At 45.4% G+C, this 22,484-nt stretch overlaps 1 protein-coding gene across 1 annotated transcript; it reads right to left on the bottom strand.

Annotated features, from left to right (window-relative positions):
* Positions 1–219: 219 nt before the first annotated feature.
* Positions 220–6,267, bottom strand: IQCJ (IQ motif containing J). Its single transcript, XM_085233204.1, has 5 exons — positions 6,229–6,267; positions 4,973–5,037; positions 4,055–4,135; positions 1,768–1,915; positions 220–246 (listed from the first exon to the last, which is right to left on the bottom strand). Exons 1-5 carry the CDS (start codon positions 6,265–6,267, stop codon positions 220–222), a joined length of 360 nt encoding a protein of 119 aa, XP_085089330.1.
* Between the last annotated feature and the right edge of the window lie 16,217 nt (positions 6,268–22,484).

Consider the following 22,484-nt stretch of genomic DNA (forward strand, 5'->3'; position numbering starts at 1 on the left):
CCAAGGAGACACACACAGAATGGGTTCTTTTGGCCTTCAGAAACGTTCCCTGAGTTTTCAAAGCTTATTGGCACCGGGCACTAGACAAGTGCCAGACAATATTCCCATCTTCCTTTGCATTAAGAAGTATGATGCAGCAGTTGGATGAACAGGCACTAACCCAACTTTAATGCAAACTATGCAGTAATTCTAGTGTCTCAAGCTGCATGTTTCACACCACTACAACTCCGAGATGTACTCATTTTCCTGTAAGATGCAAAAGTGTTGAGAAAGTGTTGTTTTCCCAAGGAAGTTCCCGTGGAGGGTTGGGGACCCCACAGGAGCTCTGTGTGTGGGGCAGGGGGGACCTCTGGTGGTGGCTGTGCCTCTGCCCCAGGTAACAGCGGGCCCCCAAGTTATTTCTCTCATTACAGGAGCTTAATTCACTTGCTGTGTGAGACATCAGCACATAACCCGATACTGAGACACACTTTATCATCCTGGCCTCCAGCTATGAGCACGAGGCACCTAAAAATAGAGCAGCGCGCTCTCAGTAATATTTCATTAAATGCTGTCAAACCCCCGATGCTGCCTGCCCAACCACAGAAATAGCAGCTGCAGGAAGGAGCTCACCTCTTGTCAGGTTTAACCTGGATAACACAGCCCAGCGGAGGAAGAAGTTGAGATGTCCTCTAACTTGCAGACCAGAAGTACAAAAGTCACGGCTGATCCCTGGGACCATGCTGTGTTCTACACCATGGGGCACTTCTCCAGCTTTGGACTGCACCAAAGATGCAGTTAAACTAACAGTCACCACCTCCTCACACAGACGCTTCATCTGTTTTAAGAACCCCACTGGCTTCTCCACTATGCAGTGAATTTGGAAGTCACCAAATGCTGCCCTGTGATCGGCACCAAAGCTTCCATAAGCACCGTGCCCTCATGTCAACGACCTGCAGAGTGTGCTCCCAACTGCCCCACGTGCTCTCAGCTGGACACCACCACGTGCCTCACCTTTATTTATTGGGACAGCCTGACACACACTGTGGCCATTTTTACCTCTTGTATTTTTTTGAAACTATTGAATTATTTTCTGTGCTTGGGCCCACTGTTTCCTCAAAACAGATGTATGCCGTCTCAAGCTGAAAGCAGTATTTATAGGCTCGATATCTATCTGATTTATTGACCTAAAAAATCCTACACCAGGGACAGCCATAAAGCCACATAATATTTTCTAAAATTGGCTCCTGGTTTGGAGTCATTGTGACAAGAGGAGCACAGCCTCCACCAGCAGCTTCCCAGTATGCAGTTGGTGCATTGCTTCCAAAATCAAGCTCAATTTTTAGTCCCTAGATCAACTTCCCCAACTCTTTTTTAGTAAAACAAAATAATGCCAGAAAACACATCGGTTTCTTGGAAAAACACCAATAATTTGCCACTTTTTCCTTTTTCTTTTCGGAGAACACCAACACAGAATGCCAAACACCTACCCAAGTGAAGATCTTTGCTTACTACAGAAAAACCAAAACACTTTGGAAACATCTTTTTTCCCCACTCAGAGCACCACTGCGGTGAGCAATACACAGTATTCCTATGACGATGATTTCTATGACAGACTTATGTCTCACCTGCACAAGGCCAACACCTGTCCCCTTACATGTCACGATGCCCAACAGTCCCCTTACACGTTGTCTGAGACGCTGCAACGACTTTCATTTCCCTGCAGAGCCCTCGATGGGAACCATCAAAAAGGAGCCAACGGATCAACATGCCCAGGGCTGTACTCACCGGCGTGCTGCTGTCCGAAAAGGTGTTCATGCTGATGGAGCTGCTCATCTTGTCAGAGGACAGGGAGGGCGGGGAGGGGCTGCGCTTGCCCAGCTGCTCGGGGCGCAGGTCCTGGCGCTGCAGGTACTGCCGCCATGCGCGCTGGATGCTGGGCAGACAGCAAAGCACACAGTTGGTGAATGCATCCACAGGAAGGGTTTATGCTAAGAACCACTCAGGTTGGAAAAGACCTCCAAGATCGCCCAGTCCAACCGTCCACCCGTCACCAACGTTTCCCACTACAGCATGTCCCTCAGTACAACATCTAAAGCTGGAGGTCTGATCTTTCTGCGCTTTGTTTTGAAAATTATCATGCACTGCTACCCTGTGCAGGACTTCCTCTGTCACTGCTAGCATATCTTGAGATACTTGTTAAGTAGATGGAATTCTTTATTACCTCTGTTGGCCTTGTATTATGCACTCCTGGTGTATCTTGGGATGCCTGTTAAGTAGATACAATTCTGTATCTCTAATCCTTAAATCACTTGTGCGAGTTTAAATCTAAGACTGCACTTAACTCAGCAATTCTCTCACAGCTTGCAAACACAGAGGAAGACAATTATCTGCTTAAAGGAACGAACAGCGTAAAAATCTTACGTTTACACCAGTAATAAAGATTGTAATACAGACAAGGTTGGCCCTTCAGAGCCAGCCCAGCACCCTCTGAAATCCACCTCCCACTGCCAATGGGACTTAAAACTGCTCCAGAGCAATGTATGGGAGTACAGCAGGAGCTCTGCTTCCAACCCCTGAGCTTGGACTGTGAGGAGGAGTAAAGCCAGCCAAGCCCACAGCCCCTGAGCATCTGCCTGGGCAGGGTTCTGGAGTGCTTTCCCTGGGCTGCAGCTCGACAGGTGGCAGTGCGGCACCACCAGAGATCCTTGCTATCAAATCTGTGCTGTTAACAGCATGGATGTGAGAGGAAATGATGGAACAGTCTGCCAACCCCATGGAAGAACAGGGCTAAGTTCCGACCCGAGACTCCTCTGAACCACGGCAGTGCAATGAGACTGAAATGTTCCTTCTGGGGATTTTTAACGTTTGATTCACTGGCAGCTGAATTCAGCAAAACCTTCACCATGCCTGGTGCTGGGGTGCAGCACCCTGACCTCGGTGTGCTCTCAGCTCTGCAGAGCTCCCTGGTTGCTCTTCCAGCAGCACAGTGTGACCCCGGGGGCTCAGCACCAGCCCAGGCACTCCTTGCTGTGACCCTCAGTCTCACTTCTGCTGGCACTTTGGAGGTGTGAAATACAGACCATGCTCCTTCCTCCTGCAGGGAGCCTTACAGATGCTTTCTGGTGCAACCCAAAGGATGCAAAACCTTCCCTACAGATGTTTATTGTCCTAGGAATACTCTTCCCACTTTGCCTTTGTAGTAAAGGTGTCACTTCTGCTCTGAGTTCCACAAGCAGGAAAAAAACCCATACAGCCCCCAGATGTTGCTGCTCTCATGGCTCATCAGCTCACCTCATGGCTCTCTTCAGCTCTCTGGCAGGAGGTTGTGTGGAGGTGGGGGTCAGCCCCTGCTCCCAGGTAACAGCAATAGAGGTCTCACGTCGTGCCAGGGGACAACGTGCATTTTTGAGCAATTTGGATTGGTCAAGCCCCACGTTGTTTTCATAAACAGCTTTGAGATGGACAGGAATACCAACTAAAGCCCCCAGCAAATGCCAGTGGAGGAGCTTCCAGTAAATGTGTTTTGCTTTAAAAAAGAATTTGCATCTTCACATCTCAAGCATTTAATACTTCACATCACCTCAGCTCCACGCTCCACTGCAAAACATATACCAGTAGTATTTACATATTTATGCTTACATGTATTTTCCATTCTAAAGCACGAGAATAAACTGAAGTTAAGGTACAGCTACCCCTCTCAGAAGATCTCTGGGCTTTTCTTTTCAGTGGCCTTATATTGGCATGTCTAAAAGACACTGGCTGGATTTTAATTTGAAACTTCATGTCCTTTTAATATTTTAAGAAAGCATTAATGTTTTAACTGCATGTATAGCACATTAGGTGCAGCTTTTCAGTTGAAAGTGAACTTCAGTATGTACAAGTATGCTCCACCCTGACAGCTCAGAATTTTGCCAGTAGCTTTGGGGCTCAAGCACAACCTGCTCTGTGCTCTGCTTCATTATACTTAGAGTTGCACAGACATATGGGATGGACACAAGCTGGGTTCTGAGGTTCAGGAATCTGACAAACTCAGCAGCACTTAAATGCAGAAAGGACATTCCTGGTTACTCACATTTTCACTTTTGTTTCCAAGGGCTGTAAGTTGATACGATATTTTTCAATATTATTTTCCTCATCCATGGCAAGCTGATGGCTACGAAGCAGAAGAGAAAATGGGTTTAGTGTGTCTCAGGATGACACTTTTGCAACCACCGTGAAGTAATTCAGAAAACTTGACAAGATCATACAAGAGGCGCTCGTTTTCATGTGTTGCTGCCTCTTGGGGAAGGCATCTGGATCCCCACGTCCAGCCCCACCTCACTTAACAAGAAGTAGGAATTTGGACACAGTTCCCAGACTGGGGCCTGCTTGAGTCCTTGCAGCTTTCTGCACTGAACCATCCAGATGCCAGCCCCAGAGACAGGCACACCCAGCAAAGAAGCTGCTGCTGCAAACAAAACCACTGGCAAATATAGTAGATATTCTTGCTAAATTAACTTTCATCCCTGGGGCTACATTTGAAAAGCCGGAGAGTAAAATGGAAAGTAACAATGGTAATGCTGGCAGCAAATGAATTACATCAGCACAGGCCATACAAGAAGATGAAGAAAAATTCTTTGTGATATATGGTGACTGAGGAGTCGGTGCTGCAAACCGATTGCTTTGAGAAGGCAATTTTAAAATGCTACAAGATAAAAATCAAACATCTCGGGACACTGCTTTGGATGGGATTGGCAACATAAATGAAAGAACTCTGCACGAAAATTTGTAAGATCAGACCCCAGTCTGGGGAGTTATTTTGAGACTTTAACTGGATGCTCAATTATATCACCAATCAGTGCCAGTTTTCAGAAATTATCCTCCTGTAACTAAAGTAAGGATTGTTTGTGGACTAGATGTGAGATCTTGTAGATCCAGTATATGGCCAAGTGAAAAATATACGTACAATAAAAAACACACGTGTGAGATATAGTGGAAATCACACCTTTACCTTTGAAGCGAGTATTTGCCATCATTGACCTGTTCCAGGGTGTTCTGGAGCCTTCTGAGCTCTTCCTGCAAGAAGAGAGAGAAATGTTCAACAATGCTCGTGGGCTGAGACTGGAGATCCCCCTTCAAGCTCCAACCATTGGGCCCAACCACAAAGCACAACGTTCCCTCAGGCAGCGCCTTCAGGGCACGCTTCCCAGTGTACATAACAGCTACAAAGAAACCAACACCTTTATCAATATACCCAGCACGTAAAGATCAGACCTACAGAAAAATAATAGGCAGAGTGAAAGAGGAAAGCGTTCCTTTGTTTGCTAGGTGTGTGGCTGCTGTGATTTGAAAGATGGTCTTGGGAAGAAGCGATGAGCATCGGCTCATACCAAATGGATTTCCCTTTGTTCTGCAATCAAACTGTATTTAGTTGCACAATTAAGAGAGTTGCTAGCTGAGATTTAATATGAAAGATAGATGAAGATAGCCTGCCATCTTCACCAGGGTATTTGCATTGGATCCTGCTTCAATAGAAGAGATGCCAAGAGCTGAACTGCAGAAGTAGATGGGGTTCCCTGCATCCACACTACGGGTCCAGGAAAAATCCCTCATGAATTTCAGCACAGACAAAGGGCTTAAAAACTAAGTTGCGTTTTTCTAGCAGTGCTATACTGTGTTCAGAAGGGGTGGGAGCTGAGGGATGGTGGAGATCTGTAAAGCTCTGCTTTAACCGAGCTAAAATTGAGAAGCACGCAACGTGAAATGCAACAAAAACAATTTAAATACATATGTTTGTTTTAAGCAGGTGCAAACCTAGAATTAAAGCAGATTACAATCCACGTTAAGTTGTTTTCCCATTGCCAGATCATCTCTGTGGGCCACCAAGGCGGTTCACTGCAGGATGGGGAACGCTGGGACACGCTGCAGAGCACAGCCTGTTCTCACAGTCACTGCACGAGAAGAGTGTTGGTCCCTTCCCACCTGATTTACTCATAAAGGTGCATCTCTATCCTCTTTTATAATACATAATATAAATATATTGCCCCAGAAATATCCAACTGGCCAATAATGAAAGCACACTGGGAGGTGGGAAGTCCATGAAGACACAAAGATGTCAACACATGGCTTCTCTTATCTCATTACCTTGGGAACTAAATGGAAAAGCAAGAGCTACTCAGAGGTAGGGAAGGGGGCCTACAACCATCTTGCACGGGGATATGGGATTCTCAGGAGATTAACAATGAAAAATGAAGATATTTTCATTACCCGAGATGAATCCCACACTTTTGCTTCCAATGCCACCATCGCAGTCGCTGTGGCCCAGTGGATCTGGCAGTGCTTTCTCAAACACAACCGATTTTGTGAAACACAGAGCTCTCACCTGGTGCTTTTTAACCTTGCACACATGTGATACAGAAGCCCGGCTGCTCCCCCATAACCTGCCACTGGAAGCCATCCTCAAACTTCCAGGGCTTTGCCTTTCTTTTTATGCTCAGTTTTTCCTGGCACATTAAAAATAAGCAACTTCCAAAATTGTCTTCCTTGAAACACGGTTTGGTTCAGAAGATAACCTTTATTCTCCCATATTATTCTGCCGGTCATTTTTTCAGCGTGTCCCAGAGCACTGTAAGGTAATTTAGAATGTGAAAACAATTTGCAATTGACTTTATATATAGCCCTGGGTGACAAAACCTGCACAACTTACATAAATCATTTCTTGTGTTTGACATCATTTTCTATTAACCTAAGGGTGAAGACGGAACAAAAAAAGTAAAAACTGAATCAGTTGTGACATTTTTGACTATTCAGCCTTTCAATTAAACATCACCAGCCTGCCTGTCTAAAAGCCATAACATAAGACAACTACAAAAGGGGCACAGTAACGTTTGCATAATTGGGAAGAGAAGGAGACATAAAATCCATACTAATTTCAGTTTTGCGTCATTAAACATGAAGCATTGATTATTGCTCCTTGCAACCATGGCTGTGGCCCAGCTCTGCTGCTGTGCCCGGACCCTGGGTGGCACTGAGCAGGGGTTGATGACAGCAGCCAACTGGGAGATGTTTGGCACAGGTCACACCAGGAGCGACCCAGCTGCAAGCTCAGGCTTGGGAAAATTAAACTGGAAGAGATCCACGCTTCTGTTGGAACACGCGATGAATTACGGTGCCTCCATAGAACCTGGTAGAATGTAAACACACTGTGAAATTTATTGCAGTTTCCATTTTCCTACTTCAGTGGAATACAGATGTTAATAGTACTCGTTGGAGCTGCAGAAACATGTATAATCATTAAGGCTGGAAAGCACCTCTAGGATCATCAGCCCAACCGACCCACCTCCACTGTGCCCCCTGAGCCACATCCCCACTGCACTTGGGGCTCCCCAGCTCTGCCACCAAAGACAGAGAGGTGACTTCTGCACAAGGCCACTTAGGAAGGAAAAAAACATTTCCTGGATGTTTCTAAGCCACGCATACCTTTGGGAAATAAATATTCAAACAATAAATGCACCGGTCCCTAAAGTCTGCTTTGGAGAAGTTTGCTTCCCAAGGCCAATATTAGCGTAACATCTAAGGGAAGAATTCTGCAGATGCAAAGTCATGCCTAAAGAAATATCTACCTGGAATAGCAGGCTGTGAGCCTGTGCTGTCGCTGTGCCCAAAAACACCCATTTGGGTCAGTGGAGCTATTTATACCCACAGGTTTGTACCAGCACAGAGAAATCAGGGCAGAGGCCACGTGTTAAAAATTAATGTTCAGAATCCTTTTTGGACACGTGTGCCGTTGTTGGAGCATCTCTGCCTCAGAGCTCTGCCTGCTGCTGTACAACAGGGTTCCCTAGGGGGCAGAGACAGAGGTTGGGGCAGAAAGCCCCCCAGCACAGGAAAACCCCAAAACTGCAGCAGTAAAGACCTGTTTTTCCAATTTATAACCAAGGGCAGTTATTCAAACATATCATAGAATCATAAAACGGCTTGGGGTGAAAGGGACCTCAAAGACCACCTAGTCCCAACCCCCAGTCAAAGAGGCTATGCTCAATCCTTACCCAAGCTGCAAGATGTATTTTTTTAAATTCAAATATCACGTTACTCGTGTCCTCCTACCCCACTGTGTCATTTACAGTGCCTGAGAGTGCCAGGAAGGAGCTGTGGAACCTCACCAGTCTACCTGCTGGGCTGCAGCAGCACCTCTATGCACAGCACCTCTGCCAGGCTCTGTTTGATCATCATTTTTCCCTGCAATGCCTCACTGAAAACCAACTCCCAGCCTTATAATGGGATCGGGGCAATAATCCTTCAGCAGAAACACGTTTTGCTCAGTTTTCCCAGGAAAGACCATGGTTCCCATGTTAAATGATGCCCCAGCACGGGCAGCCAGCAGACCGCCTGCATTAATTCATACATTTCAGTGGTGTGTAGAGCCTTCTGTGTCCCATTTAAGGGCTGGAGCACAGCAGCTAACACAGCACCCTGTGCACGCTGAGCAGTCAGTAACAGCAGTAATTAAACGTCAGACGATGGCACACGCTCCATATCTCAGAACAAAAAGAGACAGCAGACGATGGAGGCTGTTGCGTATTGAGGGCGGGAGGGGGAAGCCTTACAGGGCAACCTAATAGGGAGCACTTCAGCTATGAATATTCAAGGAAAGTACATTAAGTGCACACGATTAACATAGCTGCAGGGGCTCCGCAATGCACAGCTGTCAGAGCTATTTACCAATCACACTGAAAAAAACCACGCCATCTTCGGAGTCACCTCAGTCTACTTCAGCTGCAGATACAGATTTAGGAAGAAAATTCTTACAAGTACCTTGTCCATTTGGTTGTGATACCTCCAGGGAAGGAGCCCTTGTTGCTTCCTTGTACATCAGGATTAGTTAAAATGGGCTGTGGTTATTAACCACTAATTAATAGCGAGCAACTTCAGACTCTTGTATCACTCCTGCAGACTCTTTAGAGTCCTTCAGCTACAGACATTGCTCCAGTGGGCGCAGGGCAGTGAGCGTGTGCCAGCTCTGCCCACACACCCATCCTTCCCCACCAGCCAAAGCCCAAGGGCTGTTCCCAGAAGGATTCACCACACCAAACGGCAAATCAGGCCAAGGACAGGGCTGGCATCACTGATGCGACTCAGGCTGGAAGGAGGTGAGCAATAATCAGAGCACTGCCGGGACGGGCGCTGAGCATCACAGCACTCAGGTATGGCAGGAAGGCAGCCAGGAGCTGAGGCACAGAGCGTAGGGGAACAGCAGCCATTAGGCAACGAACTCCAGCAGCTTAATGCTCATGTTGCTGGATACCAGTGAGATATTTTGCTCATTTCCTATGTTACTGAGAATCAAAGTTATCTCACAGAACTGCTCCAGTTGAGGAGCTGCTGGGGCTTCAAAGGCTGGAAGCCAAGGCTGGGTTGTGGGCAGCTCCTTCGGTCCTTCTACTGAAAACCTAGCGAGGCAGAGATGGAAAAGCTTTATTAGAGCAGTGAGTACACTGTTCTGCTGAAGATAAACTCCATGCTGCCTCATTTCTCAGTTTTACTCGTTGCTGGAAGTTCCCATGGGCTGTGATTGCCTCATATTCCACCGGATACTTCACACACTTTAATACATGAATCAGTAATGTTTTCATTTTCTTCACATAACCTCCCTCCTTCTCTGCTTATACCCTAAAGACATACTATCTAATTGCTTCTCTTCTCTATATTGTAAACCATGATGCTCTCTTCTAATCGTTGTTAAATCAAGACAGGACTTGATACAAAACTAAGTGTGAAAGCAGCATAGAGACCAAACTGCTGGAAGCCCTGGCCTTCAGACCCCTGAACTGAGCTGGTGCCCAATCCTTGTGCCACCATCCTGGCTGCACAGGACAGCTGATATAATAAGTACTCTCCTGAGCATGGTATAAGGGCAGGAGGGAAACACAGCAATGCTGTGACATCTCCCAGGGAACAGGAGCACTGACAGAACGACCCGCTGAGCTCTTCATTTTCTGTGATATCAGTAAATTGTTGGGTTTTTTTCCTTCCTTCACTTCTGCCCTCAGGAAGAGCAACATACTGCACCATGGCTGCAGAGCTACAGCAGCTCTGGAGACCTCACCCAAGGATGAACCCCACTAAGAAGCCAAGTGAGATTCCTTGAAAGCCTCTTCTTTCTGCTATCACTGTGGTCAAGGTTTCCAGCAGCACCACTTCTGCCTCAGAATACACACACTTCTAGCTTCTGCCAACAGAACAAACTAGAGAGAAATAAGCCTCTTGACATCTTGGCTTCTCTGCAGCTGAAGTGCTTCTGAAACTGCATCCAGACTGAGCACGGAGTAAGGAGGTCTGAACAGTGTGAATGCCATGGGAGAGCAGGGAGAGGAGTCTTAGAGGCAAGCCAAAAAATGCAAGCATAGATACTTTGTACACATGTATATATATTGTCTGCTGTTCTCTACCCTTCCTACAGTGAAAACCCACACAGAGCTGGAGCTGTCACAACAGCACAGCAGGAAATGGGTTTTCAAGGCAAGTTTCCATTTGGAATGAAAACCAACAATCCCTATGCCCTGGGTTACCAAGTAGTACCTCACATTTACAGCTGCCAGCCTTACCAGCCCTGGCTGCCACTGGACAGCCCTTCTTTTAGTTTTTTCACAAATGAAGGACACAGATCTGCACCCACTGGAAGAAACCCACACCATCCAAGCCACCCCATCACCCTCTCAGATTTTCATTGCAAGTTACACTTGCATCCAGCTTAATTTTGAGAGAAATATGATGAGATTGCAACCAAGCCAGGGTGGATTTGAGCACGCCAGGAAGGGGAAAGCCAGAGGAAAATTTGACATGACAGATCCATCTTCCATAGTCCCAGCGGAGGTTTTGTTCCCCCAGAAAAAGTAAGTGGCTCTTTTTATAGCTCATGTGCCTATTACTTCTAACGACAACAACAGATGACTGTTTTAAAACTGAAAAGAAAAATAGTAATCCAATTTTCAGCTTTTCAGCATGTGGTTCTGTCTACTAATTTCCACAAAAGAGAAGACGGATTCCTACTTTAGGAATCAGAAGGTTACCGTACAAAAAACACACATCTATTATAGAAATGCTTTTTACACTTCTGCACATTTCAGCACGGGCCATGCAGGATGCATCTGGTCCGTAACCAAAGGTGATGCTTTTAGGAAAGCATGCGCCAATATCCATCACACTGCACTGTGGCAGCACTGAGTACACAGTCCTCATATCACCAACTTCACAGCGAGTGCCTTTGCTTAGAGAAAGCACACGTGGGTTTAATGGCTGGATATTAAGAAACATTTCTTCTCCAGAAGAGTGGTGAGGCATTGGCACAGGCTGCCCAGGGAGCTGGAGGAGTCACCGTCCCTGAGGTGTTTGAGGGCTGTGGAGATGTGGCACTGAGGGTCAGTGGGCATGGTGGGGTGGGCTGGGGATCTTAATGGTTCTGTGATTCTGTGAGTGCCAGGAAGCTCTGTCCTCCACCGCCGCACACATGGGGATGTACATCCCTGGTCAGGACTGGCAGTGAGGACATCAGTGAGGCAGAAGCATCAGCCACCTCTGAGCCACCACGAGTGATCCTGGATGTGTGGCCACCACTTCCCCACTCCTATTTTTGGGCAACTGAAACACTGTCACTGCAAACTGCACGAGGCAGAGGCACCAGCACAGTCAGCTGGCAGCCACGTGGCGTTCCGGACTGACCCAAAGGAGAGCAGCTGCAGCTAAGACTTGAGGTTCATGGAAGATCACGTGCTCTCACAGAACCATTTCCTCTGTTATGATGAACTGCAGATGGAGCAGTTCTGATTAGGGTCTTAATCTTTATGTGTATTGTAATTTCCACCACGCACTCTCTTGTTTGTCTTCAACATGAGAGATGGCTTTTCCAAGCTGATAATAATGAAACTACTCACTCATTCTGATGCTTATAACTATGCAAACACACTAAGAAACCTGCAAAAAAAAAAAAAAACTTATTAATTTGCCAGCTGTGCTGTGCTCGCTGGAGACTGCAAGCACAAGTCATGTCAAAGCTCCTGCCTTACCTTCCTTCCCAGTCCAGCATCTCTTGATTACAAAATATGGTGTTTCCTCCAAGGGCAAATCCCTCCAGCAGGACAGCACCTGCATCAGCCAGCCAGCCAGCATCCTCCAGGTGCTACACCCCAGAAGACCCAATCTCAGCTCTCTTAAATATATCTACATCATTTCCATTTCAAGGGTGGGCATAAACATGCTAAGAGGTCAATTAAATCTGGAAGATTAGCAAAGGGCTGCCTAGGCTAACATGAACCCCACGGTCCTTCTTGAATCCCAAGCTGATGGCATTTTAGGGTTATGTTGGCTCTTTCCTCAACTTCTCACAAAATGGATCCATTTGATTTAGCAGGGGTTGCTCTTCTCCCTTGTAACCAGCTTGCTATACAGAAACCAGATAGCAAATTCATCCAGGTAGGGACCCTGCGTTGATGGAACAGACGGAGCTGTGTGAGGTTTCATATCTGTGAGCACCTTGCTAAGGAACTTTTTTAAGCTCCTTCAGAAAGAGATGTTCTACGTCCCCACAATTCACCCCAGTGTGACAAGAACATCTGCACTGTAACTTCAGAAGGGCTCACAGCAGAACTTCCTCTAACTTTTGTAGCACTACTGGGGACCACTATAAAATGGCAACAAGATAATTAGACAAATAATAAAGATGCTCCCCTGGCAATTTCACAGGTGAAACAATCCAATCTCCTCCATCCTGCCTTCCCAGCTAATCACTTGTTAAGAGTCATTAACACAATTGTTCAGACTACTGTAGTCCCCTTATAAAGTGCATATAATTTACAATCCCATTAAAAAGATGGGCACAGGTACAGCTCAGAGGCAAATTACAAAACTGTTCAGTTGTGCTTTTAGCACACGGGTTATAGCTAAATTAATCTGGAGAATTAATCAATCAGTCAGTCAGACAATCGCAGAGCAGGTTTCAGAGCAAGTACACCCATCTAATCAATCTGATTTCCTAAAACAAAATCAAATATAATCACAAAGGGTGGGATACACTCCAGTCAACAGCAGAGATCTTTTCTTCTGTTAATAGCAATGTAAAACAAGTACAGCAAGAGGGCAGAAGGGACACAAAGTTATTTCATTTAAAAAGCCAGGATTTAGCTCGTATCTTACACTAAATTTCTGCTATTACTGAATGCTATTGAGCATTCAAATTCTTTCTGTTATGGTGCTGGAGGACACTAAGCATGTGGCATTTCACAATAATGGACAAGGCGAAGGCAGTGGACCTTGAAAAAAATTGTAATGAAACAAATGTTTGCCTTCATTCTTACTATCGGCTTCAACCCCCAGGATGTAGAAGCAGCACCATTCCCTTCAGCAGAGTGCTTTAATCCAGGAAAGTGACCATGAGAAGGTTCCAAAGCAGCAGCAGAATACTTTGGCCTTTGTCTGAGCTTCTCTAAAAGCTATGTGGGGTCTGGCCAAGGTACCTGAGGTACACCCTGTATACACACTGTGCAATATCTCCCACAGCAGAGCTTCAGGCAGCTCAGGTATGAGTTTTTCATAGGAAAACACTTCGATTCTATTAGTTTTCAACACAATCTTAGCATTTGAGCATGTTGGAGGTTAGAAAAGTGCACTTCCAGAGCTGAAATTATCAAACTTCCCAACGTTGAAGGCTGTGCATTCTTGCTCAGACATCCCACCCCTCAGCAGCACTTCACTTTCCCAAGCACTCTCCATCCATCTGTCTTTCCCAATGGCATGCTCAAACTGCTGGGCTTTCTCACAGCACTTCCAGGAAGGAACCTGAGGTGCTCATGGCTCAGGGGATGCCACACAGCTGAAATTCTGACCGACTGCGAGGGGCTCCATGAGGAGCAGCTCATACAAACTCCTTACAAAAGATGAGCTTGACAACGCTTCCAAAAGTTCACCTACTCGGAGCCCATTTAAAATGAACACTCCTCCAGCTGTTGGATTTGAACTCTGTTTTGAGGTTGGAGATGAGCCTGGCAAATACCCAAGGACAGAAGTCCCCAAACCCTGCACCCAGAGCTTGGCTCCAGCCTCTCTCCCTCCTGAGAGGAGCCAGAGGCTCCGCATGCATTTAACAACGACCACGTGCACGTGCTGCACCACCAACCAGGAGAGAACCAAAACCCCACTGCCAAGCTTTGCATTACAGGCAATGCAGCAAAGGGTGTAAAGGAGGAGGATGTATGGCAGGAGCTGCTGGGCTCAGGGGGTGCTCTCCTCTGAGCTCCTGAGGAGTTAAATCTAATTTCACATATACTGCAGATATCTAAGATGATGTTTTAATTGAAGGCGGTTGCTTAGCAACTGCATCCCGTGTGCAGCAGCGATGCTTTTCACCTGGAGCAGATAAACATCAGGATGGCACTTTACAAATCTGATGAGCGGCAACGAAAAGAGCTGCCTACAAAAAGTTACACCTCTAAACTGATACCCACCGGCAGGAAAAGCCCAAAGAAACTCCTCTGTGGGTTGGCAGAGCTCCCTTCTGCTCCCAGCCAGCCTCAGTTGCTGCTCACCACTGGGGTTTATCAGGAGTTGACAGCATCGGCAGCACTTTCTTACTTGGAAGATTTTATCACAGTTGAACATAATGATAAAATCCGGGAGTGCTAGCAATCATGCACAGATGTTTTTTTCTGAACAGGACTATGATTCTTTGAACACCATCCAAAAAAAGCACATTTTCCAGAACACAGAGAAAAAGATTTCCTCGTAACTTCTGTAATTGGGCATTACTGCTTGCAGAGCTGCCCTACACTGGCCTGCACGAGCTGTTAAGAGCTGCCTATTGGTGCTGCTGCTGTGCTTCCTACAAAAGCCAAGTTCTTGAATTGCTCGTTTCCAACATCTCTGCATTATAACATTATAATGCAAACATTTTATCCTCATTTTATGTTAACATTTTATCCTACTTCAGCTGTGTTTGGTGCTGCCTTGTTTTTGACCAGAATATCGCTAAAAAAATATTCAGACATTGAAACTCCCAGTCTTAGCAGAATAGGTAGAAGGAAATCTTCCACCCAAGATGCAGCCTGGAGTAAGAAACATACAGCTCCGTGCAGTCACCTAGATCAGACAGCTATACCCCAAATCTGTCCTAATTACAGAGAACAATCAACACCTGCATTTCATGATCTCTGTTAGCCCCGAAAGGCATTCCCTTCCATCTGTGCCACCCTCAGACTTGAGGAGGGTAGGAGAGTGAAACCACTGCATCCCTGCACGGGAGGCTGGAGGGGTGCCAGGACACCCTGGTGGGATCCATGGCCACGTCTGCATCAGCAAGGAGGGAACGGAATGGGAGCAGACCCGCCCAGCCAAAGCCACAGCCCCAGCAGCAGTCTGGGCCGTTGGGGTTGATAACCCCATCACTCTACCTGCAAACAGCCATCAACGGCTGTCAGTGCATCTTCAGCCACGACAACCTGTGGGCCTGGTGGTGAAACGGTTGGGCTGGATGATCTTAGAGGTTTTTTCCAACCTTAATGATGCTACGAAATGCAGTCTGCGCAAGATGAGGTGTTCCAAATCCAAGTACATTAAAACAGGGCAATCAGGAAGTAGGTTTCAAAAGACACCCTCCTGATTCAAACCAAAATGCTCACACAGAGGCACCAGTGTCAGCCTCAAGTCCTGCGTAGGTCTGGGGCATCGAGATAGAGAAGATTTATGAAGTCAACAGGCAGCATTTGGAGCAAAAGTAATAAATGCCTTTTTCTTGGTGCTAGCACTCCAAAGCCGGAGCAGAACGATGGCATTATTTCCAAGGTTTATTAGCTCTTCAGTTATTACATTCCCTTGCATCCTTGGCTCACCCTCCTGCCAGCTGCCTTCTTTGCTGTGTGAAACCCTCAGCATTAAGCACAATACAGGTTCTCAATGTTTAATGCGTGGCTGATAGAATCCCACAGCATCCAGCAGAGCCTTTATATAAAGGGCACCCTATAAAAAACTTAAATGCAAACAGAACAGCAGCATGTGAAACCGTACGATAGAAGCCGGTTGCCTTCGGTCTCTGAAAGCAGAAAGCCACAGTTTATATGAATAATTCAAAAACAGCCTCAGACAAATGATCCCAGGTCTGTAAGGAAATAGTAAAACCTCTGGAGTCTGCAGCTCTTTTTATTACAGCCTGGTTCATGCTGAATGCTGTTTTCTCTGGGGTTATTTTTCACTCTTTTTTTTTTGTATAAACGAACAGTCAGATAGGATGTTCAGATAACATGCACAGCAGACCCCAGAGAAATAGTTTCATTTTATATTCCTTTCTGACTCGTAAATTATTCATCAACATGAAGCACGCAATTGGGTAAAAATTAAAAATTGGCAAATTAGTTTTCATTTGTTTATGTTAATTATTTAGCATTCTTCCTTTTTATTAGGAAAAAAAAAAAAACACAGAGTGAGATTAGCCCTGTTCTGATGGGCTGCTCGCTCCCTAGACAACACACAAATTAGCATTGCTATGGCTACTTTTATGTAATGACTACAGAAATAGGATTCCACTGCCCAGACCTGTTGCTGAGACATTGTGGCATATGCTGGGTTTCTTAATTGCAGACAGCCTTTGGATATTTTTCAACAGTGCTTTGGAAAATGGGTAGTTGGGTCTTGATGAACAGATGAGGTCAAGGACCATTTCCACAACCGGTCCAAGCTCAGCGTACCTCTTTGCACCCAGCCTGCAGGATTGCTGCCTTCACATTTAGACTCAGTCACTCTCCTTTGATGCCAGGCTTCAAAGGAGCAGGATCTCCTCCATGAGAACACCTCTAGCTGGATTTAACTACAGATGGAAGAACCTAAGCACTGAGTGCCACATGTCACACGCAACAAGAACCCACGGGCTGAACTGCTGTGGGTTTCCCAGCCATGCACACAAAGGTGTCCACACATTCAGAAATACTGCCATTATGGCTTCCAAATCTTCGGGTTTTTTTCCTTGAAGGCATCCCACCAAGGCCCAGGAAACAACCAGCTCAACCAGTCTTTCTCTTCCCAAATATTCATAGATCTTTGCAAGATAGTGTCTCCCAGGGAGTTAGGACGAGAACTGAGAAATAAAGCCCAAAAACCCAACGCACAACAGAGTTACGTCAGAAGGAATTTTCCAGCACTTAATTTGAGCATGACATATAAGGACGTTGACTAAAAGCATTTTTGAGGTCTTTGATTTCATTATTTCTAGGAATTGTGACATCTGTACAAGCTCCGTGTTAATCCAGTTACTGCGGATTGATCCTCAAAGCAAACAACATTGCTGCTGCTTTTCTGAAGAAATGCAGCACGTTCCTCCCTCCAGCTGTGCTAATTAGGTTGAGTTTGGAGAAATAAAGAGCAGTAAGCACTACCTGCTTTCAAGCACCCGTTTCAGCAGCAATGCTGTTCCAGGCCCTTAACCCTGGTGGGATGAGGGAAGGCACTGCTGCAGAAGGGCTGTGATTTACACTGACTGCACAGTAGCATCTTCCTTCCTTGCAGCACTGCTCCATTTTCCCCTGGGAGCACAGAGCCACGCAGGTCCTTGCCAACACCACGAATCTCTGCTCTCACTGTGACCGTATGATCTGCTCCCACCTAAGCTTGTTTGTCCATGGCTTGAAGGCTTTCAAACTCATGACAGAAGCTTCTTCCTCCAGGATAAAAATCAACATATATGCCCTTGGAGAAAAGATGCTGTTACTGTTATTTCAGTGCTGTTCCCTAAACACCACATGGTCTAAGATCCACGCATCAGTCCAACCCACAGCCCTGCAACTCGACATGCATGTGCATCAAGCACTCAGGGTACTCTGGCTGCAAGCTGAAGAGAAAGGCAGAATCATTAAGGTTGGAAAAGCCTGCTAAGATCACCAACTCCAACCCAACCATCCCCACCGACAACATCCCTCAAAGAGCCCACAGACATGCTTCTGGCTGGGAATGCAGCCCTTCTCCCTCTGCTTGGAGACCAATGGAACTAATCAAGGTCCAAAATGCTTTTCATGAAAATAAAAGGATTGCTCGTACACAGTAAGAACAAACCCAAGAGCATTAATGAGCAGCGTACTGTAAAGGTGGTATAAGAACACTGGAAAAACAACTCATCCTCCCCCCTCTTCTTTAATGAGGAAGGAGAACTTCCATCTAACTAGAAATATACTCACACAAATTAAGTTTTGTGTTAATTTAGACTTGGCCACCAGGAAGCAGATGCATTCAGAAGACAGAGGTAATTTATGAACCCCAGCAGCCTTCATTGCAAAGTGAAAACGCAGCTTCAAGCACTGCGTTGGTGGCACAAGCCTGGACTTGTGTAAATACAATGGCTTAAGGAAAACTAATGTGGAAAAAATGTTTTCATACACAAGATTCCATACACAGGTAAATTTTAGATAGAAGTTCACTTTTGAAGAGACCAGTTATCAAGGTCTGTTCTCCAATACTATGGAAAAGGGAGGTTCCCCCAACTTACTGTTTTTCCAATCAGTTATTTGAAAATAAAATTTCTATTAATTGCACTAATGATTTACCCATTAGAAGAGTCACTGGGGCAATGCCAGCAGAAACCCTTTTCTTAGCTGGCATAATTGGTGCTGTCAAGGAGCAAGACATAAATAATTAGTACCAGAATTCTGTAGAAGTTATTTACACATTTGGGCCCCAAACTGAAATTATAATAACCAACACTAATTCCCCAAATGAATTCACAGTTTCTCGTAACTCTAGAAACTGGGTTGTCATGGTGAATATTTATAAGGTTGATAAATCAGAACGACCTGATGGGATGTGTTCTCATTCAGATGCCTGTGATGCACAGTAGGATTTTTATTTCTCCCACAGAGTGGTCTGCAATGAAGGTTTCCATTGCCCAACAGCTCCTGCACAGCTCCTCTACAAAACCAACCTGCAATAGTTTAAGCTGGATGGCTGCTTGTGAACTTGAGCAACCTTGGACTCAAGAGTTTGGTTGACTTTCCTCTCCTTCTGTATATTCCTGAGACAACATCCCTGCACCAAAGGGGAGGTCCCCAGCACAAGCATACAGCTCTGAGCATCAGCTCCACGTTTCAAAATGGAAACATTAATAATTTATCATTTGGATTACCAGAGCTGCCTTATCTATACTTCCTTGTGACTAAATCTTAGTACACAGAACTCTGTGCACATCATTAACAATTCCATTCTTTATATTTACAGCTACGACTGTTGATAGGAAAAACACTTCTTTGAATGCTTTATTGAGTGATTTCATTTAAATTAACACCTTCACGTGAGCCCCAAGCATCTCGCCTCTGAAAACCAGAGCCTCTCTCCCTGTCTGGGGAGTTCTGAGCTGTGGAAGTGACCACCTCCGTTTTTAATGTCAAAACGGGTCAGCACACACACACAGAATCCTTGGTTGAAAGCTGTTCTCTATTAATTTAGAGGGAGATGAACATATTCACAATGGGATTCTATTCGCTGCCCTCCTCCAAAGTCCTTCCATCTCTGCTCTGTCCCAGCAGGATTCATCACTGCATACATCAACACCATGACATCATTCTTTACTATTTGCTTACTAGTTACTGCTACTGTCTTTTCTCCTCCCAAGCACCGAGTTAACATCCCACAGAGCTATCCATTCCAACACTAATGCACTATCACTGATCCTCTCACACGCTCACCTTAGTGCCAACCATCTTCCATGTCAAGCACAGCTTCCCCCCAGTGAATGCACCGATTTAAATTCACCGTAGGGCACTTTCTGCAGACACAACAGCACTGTGGCCAGTCGGGTTCCGACAAGCTCACCTGGTCACCCGTAACCAACCACTAACCGTACCACTAACCCAAACAACGCAGCCCCCTGGGACAGCTTCGGCACCTCTTATTTCTGAAAGTCATGGAAAGATGGAAGAAGCCCAGGCAGCCCAGGTAGTGCACTGACAGGTGCTGTACAGAAAATAAACATTCAGATACCTCCATCGCATTTTTCAGAAGCATCACCCAATTATTCTTCACTGTATCTTCCAATGCTGACACTTCACAGTGATAATTAGGTGCACTTACTGACCTAAACTCAAAATAAAAGCCCATTTCTCAGGACAGACTTGCAGAGAAATTAGATTCTAATAAGACACGTACACTTTTATGAAAGTGGTTCGAAGGAAAAAGGAATATTGAGTTTGTTAACTTGCATCATTTAATGCACTGGTACATCTTAATGGCAGGGTTACAAGTGGATAATCATGCTTATTTTAATTAAAAATCCAAAGAGAAAAAGATCTCTTCCTTCATTATTCATCATTCACCAACCTCAGCAGAGGTACCTGTTGCACTCAGTGTTATGTACAAGCAACATTTTAGGAATAACAGACTTGTAGACTTCAAATGCCAGGGAAAAGTATTTCTTAACCATGCAAAATTTGAACTGCTCGCATGTTCCAGGTTTCTCCATTCTGCTTCAAGCCTGGTTAAAAAACAACCACCAGAACACCACAGCTCTGTCTTTAAAAAGAATGAATTTCATTTTGCTCAGGAAAAAGGCAGTGTATGCAGGCAGGAGATGAGGGCTTTACAAAGCAAATAGAAAGTAAAGCTCCACTTGAGATCCCAGTGTCATAACTCAAGATTCAAGACCAGATGGGAAAACACAGCCTGTCACTGCCCTAGATCTGTTCCGATCTGGTTGACCAACTATCATGATGAATTCTTATCGCTGCCATCACATCATGCTGCAGGGTTATTTTTCCCACCCCAAAGGTGGAAAGGGCCAGACAGAGACATCCTGCTGTTGTCTTTCACATGCCCAACACGTTTATGCTTAAAAAGTTCCCAATGGATTTGATTTTTTCCTGTAGCTCTGCTATTAGGAAACTGATTCGCACATATAGAGGAGCCCCAAAAGAAACTAGAAACAAATATTTAAGAAGTGTTGAACTTCTTAATTTTTTTTTTTTCCTATTTCAGCTCAGAGTTTTAAGTCTGAAAATAAAAAAAATTAAAAAAGAGTAAAGAAGAAAGGGTTCAGTATCTTATCAGCTGTTGAGCTGTTCTCCAAAGCTGCTCACTGGTGCACAGCTCTGCTGCAGGGCTTCTGTGAACACTCCTGGTTGTTGGGGTGGGATTCATGGAGACGCTGCAATGAGAGGGCAAGGAGTGCTGTGGATCAATGGGATCTGAGAAAACCCCAGCACAGCTTGTTTGCTGTCACACCATCATGGTATTAGCAGGAGGCAGATTCCTCTATAGGAGCAGATCCCTAAGATGTGCTCACATCCATTAAGACTTCACTCCAATCTTTAACTGTTTGTTTGTTTTCAAGTAATAAGAAAACATGTAGTGGTGTTTAATGGACAGTGGAAATAAGATTACCTCCAGAGCAATTACGTTCTGGAGTTTGCAGACTCTGAAGAACAACAGAGAGGATAAACACACCACCAATGCTGGAGGCATAGTAATGTTGATCTCCTCACCAAAAGACCCCTCCAAACCCTGCTCCTCAACGTGGAACAGCTTCATCCGGCTTCACTTGAGCTGATCCAGAGGTTGTTTAACACCTCACATGTTTCTGCAGGGCTCCATTCTCAGGAAGAGCTCCTTCTCACACACAGCTCAGAGTCTCGATGCTTCCTGCCCCATCCCTGCAGACACTCACAGTCAGGGCCAGGCAGGTCCTTCTCATACTTTCAGTTTCCTTCAAGATTCCTTGAAAGGCAGATTGAGCAGAGCAGGAAATTAAGACTCCATCTCCCAACCATTACAAAATCAGATAAAATTAAAAGAAAAGAAGGAGAGAAGAAGGAAAGGAGGGAAATAAAATGAAATCACAGTGTTGTATAAAAGAACTTCACATATTAAGCAGCCCTGGGGAAGATAAGAACAGCCTGTTCATTTTAACACCGAAGTTTATTGCCACTTCAAGGAAGGGAATTCGCACCTAAGCCACAGATTCCATTAAGGCACAAAGGCATGAGAGCTGTTCTGAGAGTAAACCTGCCCTGCTGGAGCTGTGGTGGGCAGCCAGATGCTCCCCAGCCCTCCGCAGTGCTCCTAGTGATGCTCTCCTGGCAGCCTCCAAGCAACAGCCAAAGACAAAAACCACGTCCCAATTTAATACATTCTTGTAAATACTTTGCATTTCTTTCACTGAGTGATGAGCATCAGCAGAAAGACACCTGAGCATCGTTAGCAAATCAGGCAGGCAGGACACGTCGCCTCCATTCCCACTAATGAGCCTATTAATTTGTACTCTAAAAGCAGCTTCGCTGGTCAATGAGGAGAAGAGGGACTGAAGTCTTTGATACAGCACTCACAGCCAGACAGTCCAGAGGACACTCATAAGGGCTTGCTTTGAGACATCCTATGCAGCTGGGACTTCCATTTCATTCTGCTTTGAAAGATGCCATACAGCTGCAGCTTGCATGCTGTGATAATGGCCATTTGAGTTTTGGATGACTTTAAAAAAAGAAAAAAGAAAAATATGCCAGAAATACCTCTCT

The sequence above is a fragment of the Meleagris gallopavo genome, chromosome 11, assembly GCF_905368555.1.
Source record: "Meleagris gallopavo chromosome 11, MGAL_WU_HG_1.1, whole genome shotgun sequence".
In the NCBI taxonomy this organism is placed as follows: Eukaryota; Metazoa; Chordata; class Aves; order Galliformes; family Phasianidae; genus Meleagris; species Meleagris gallopavo.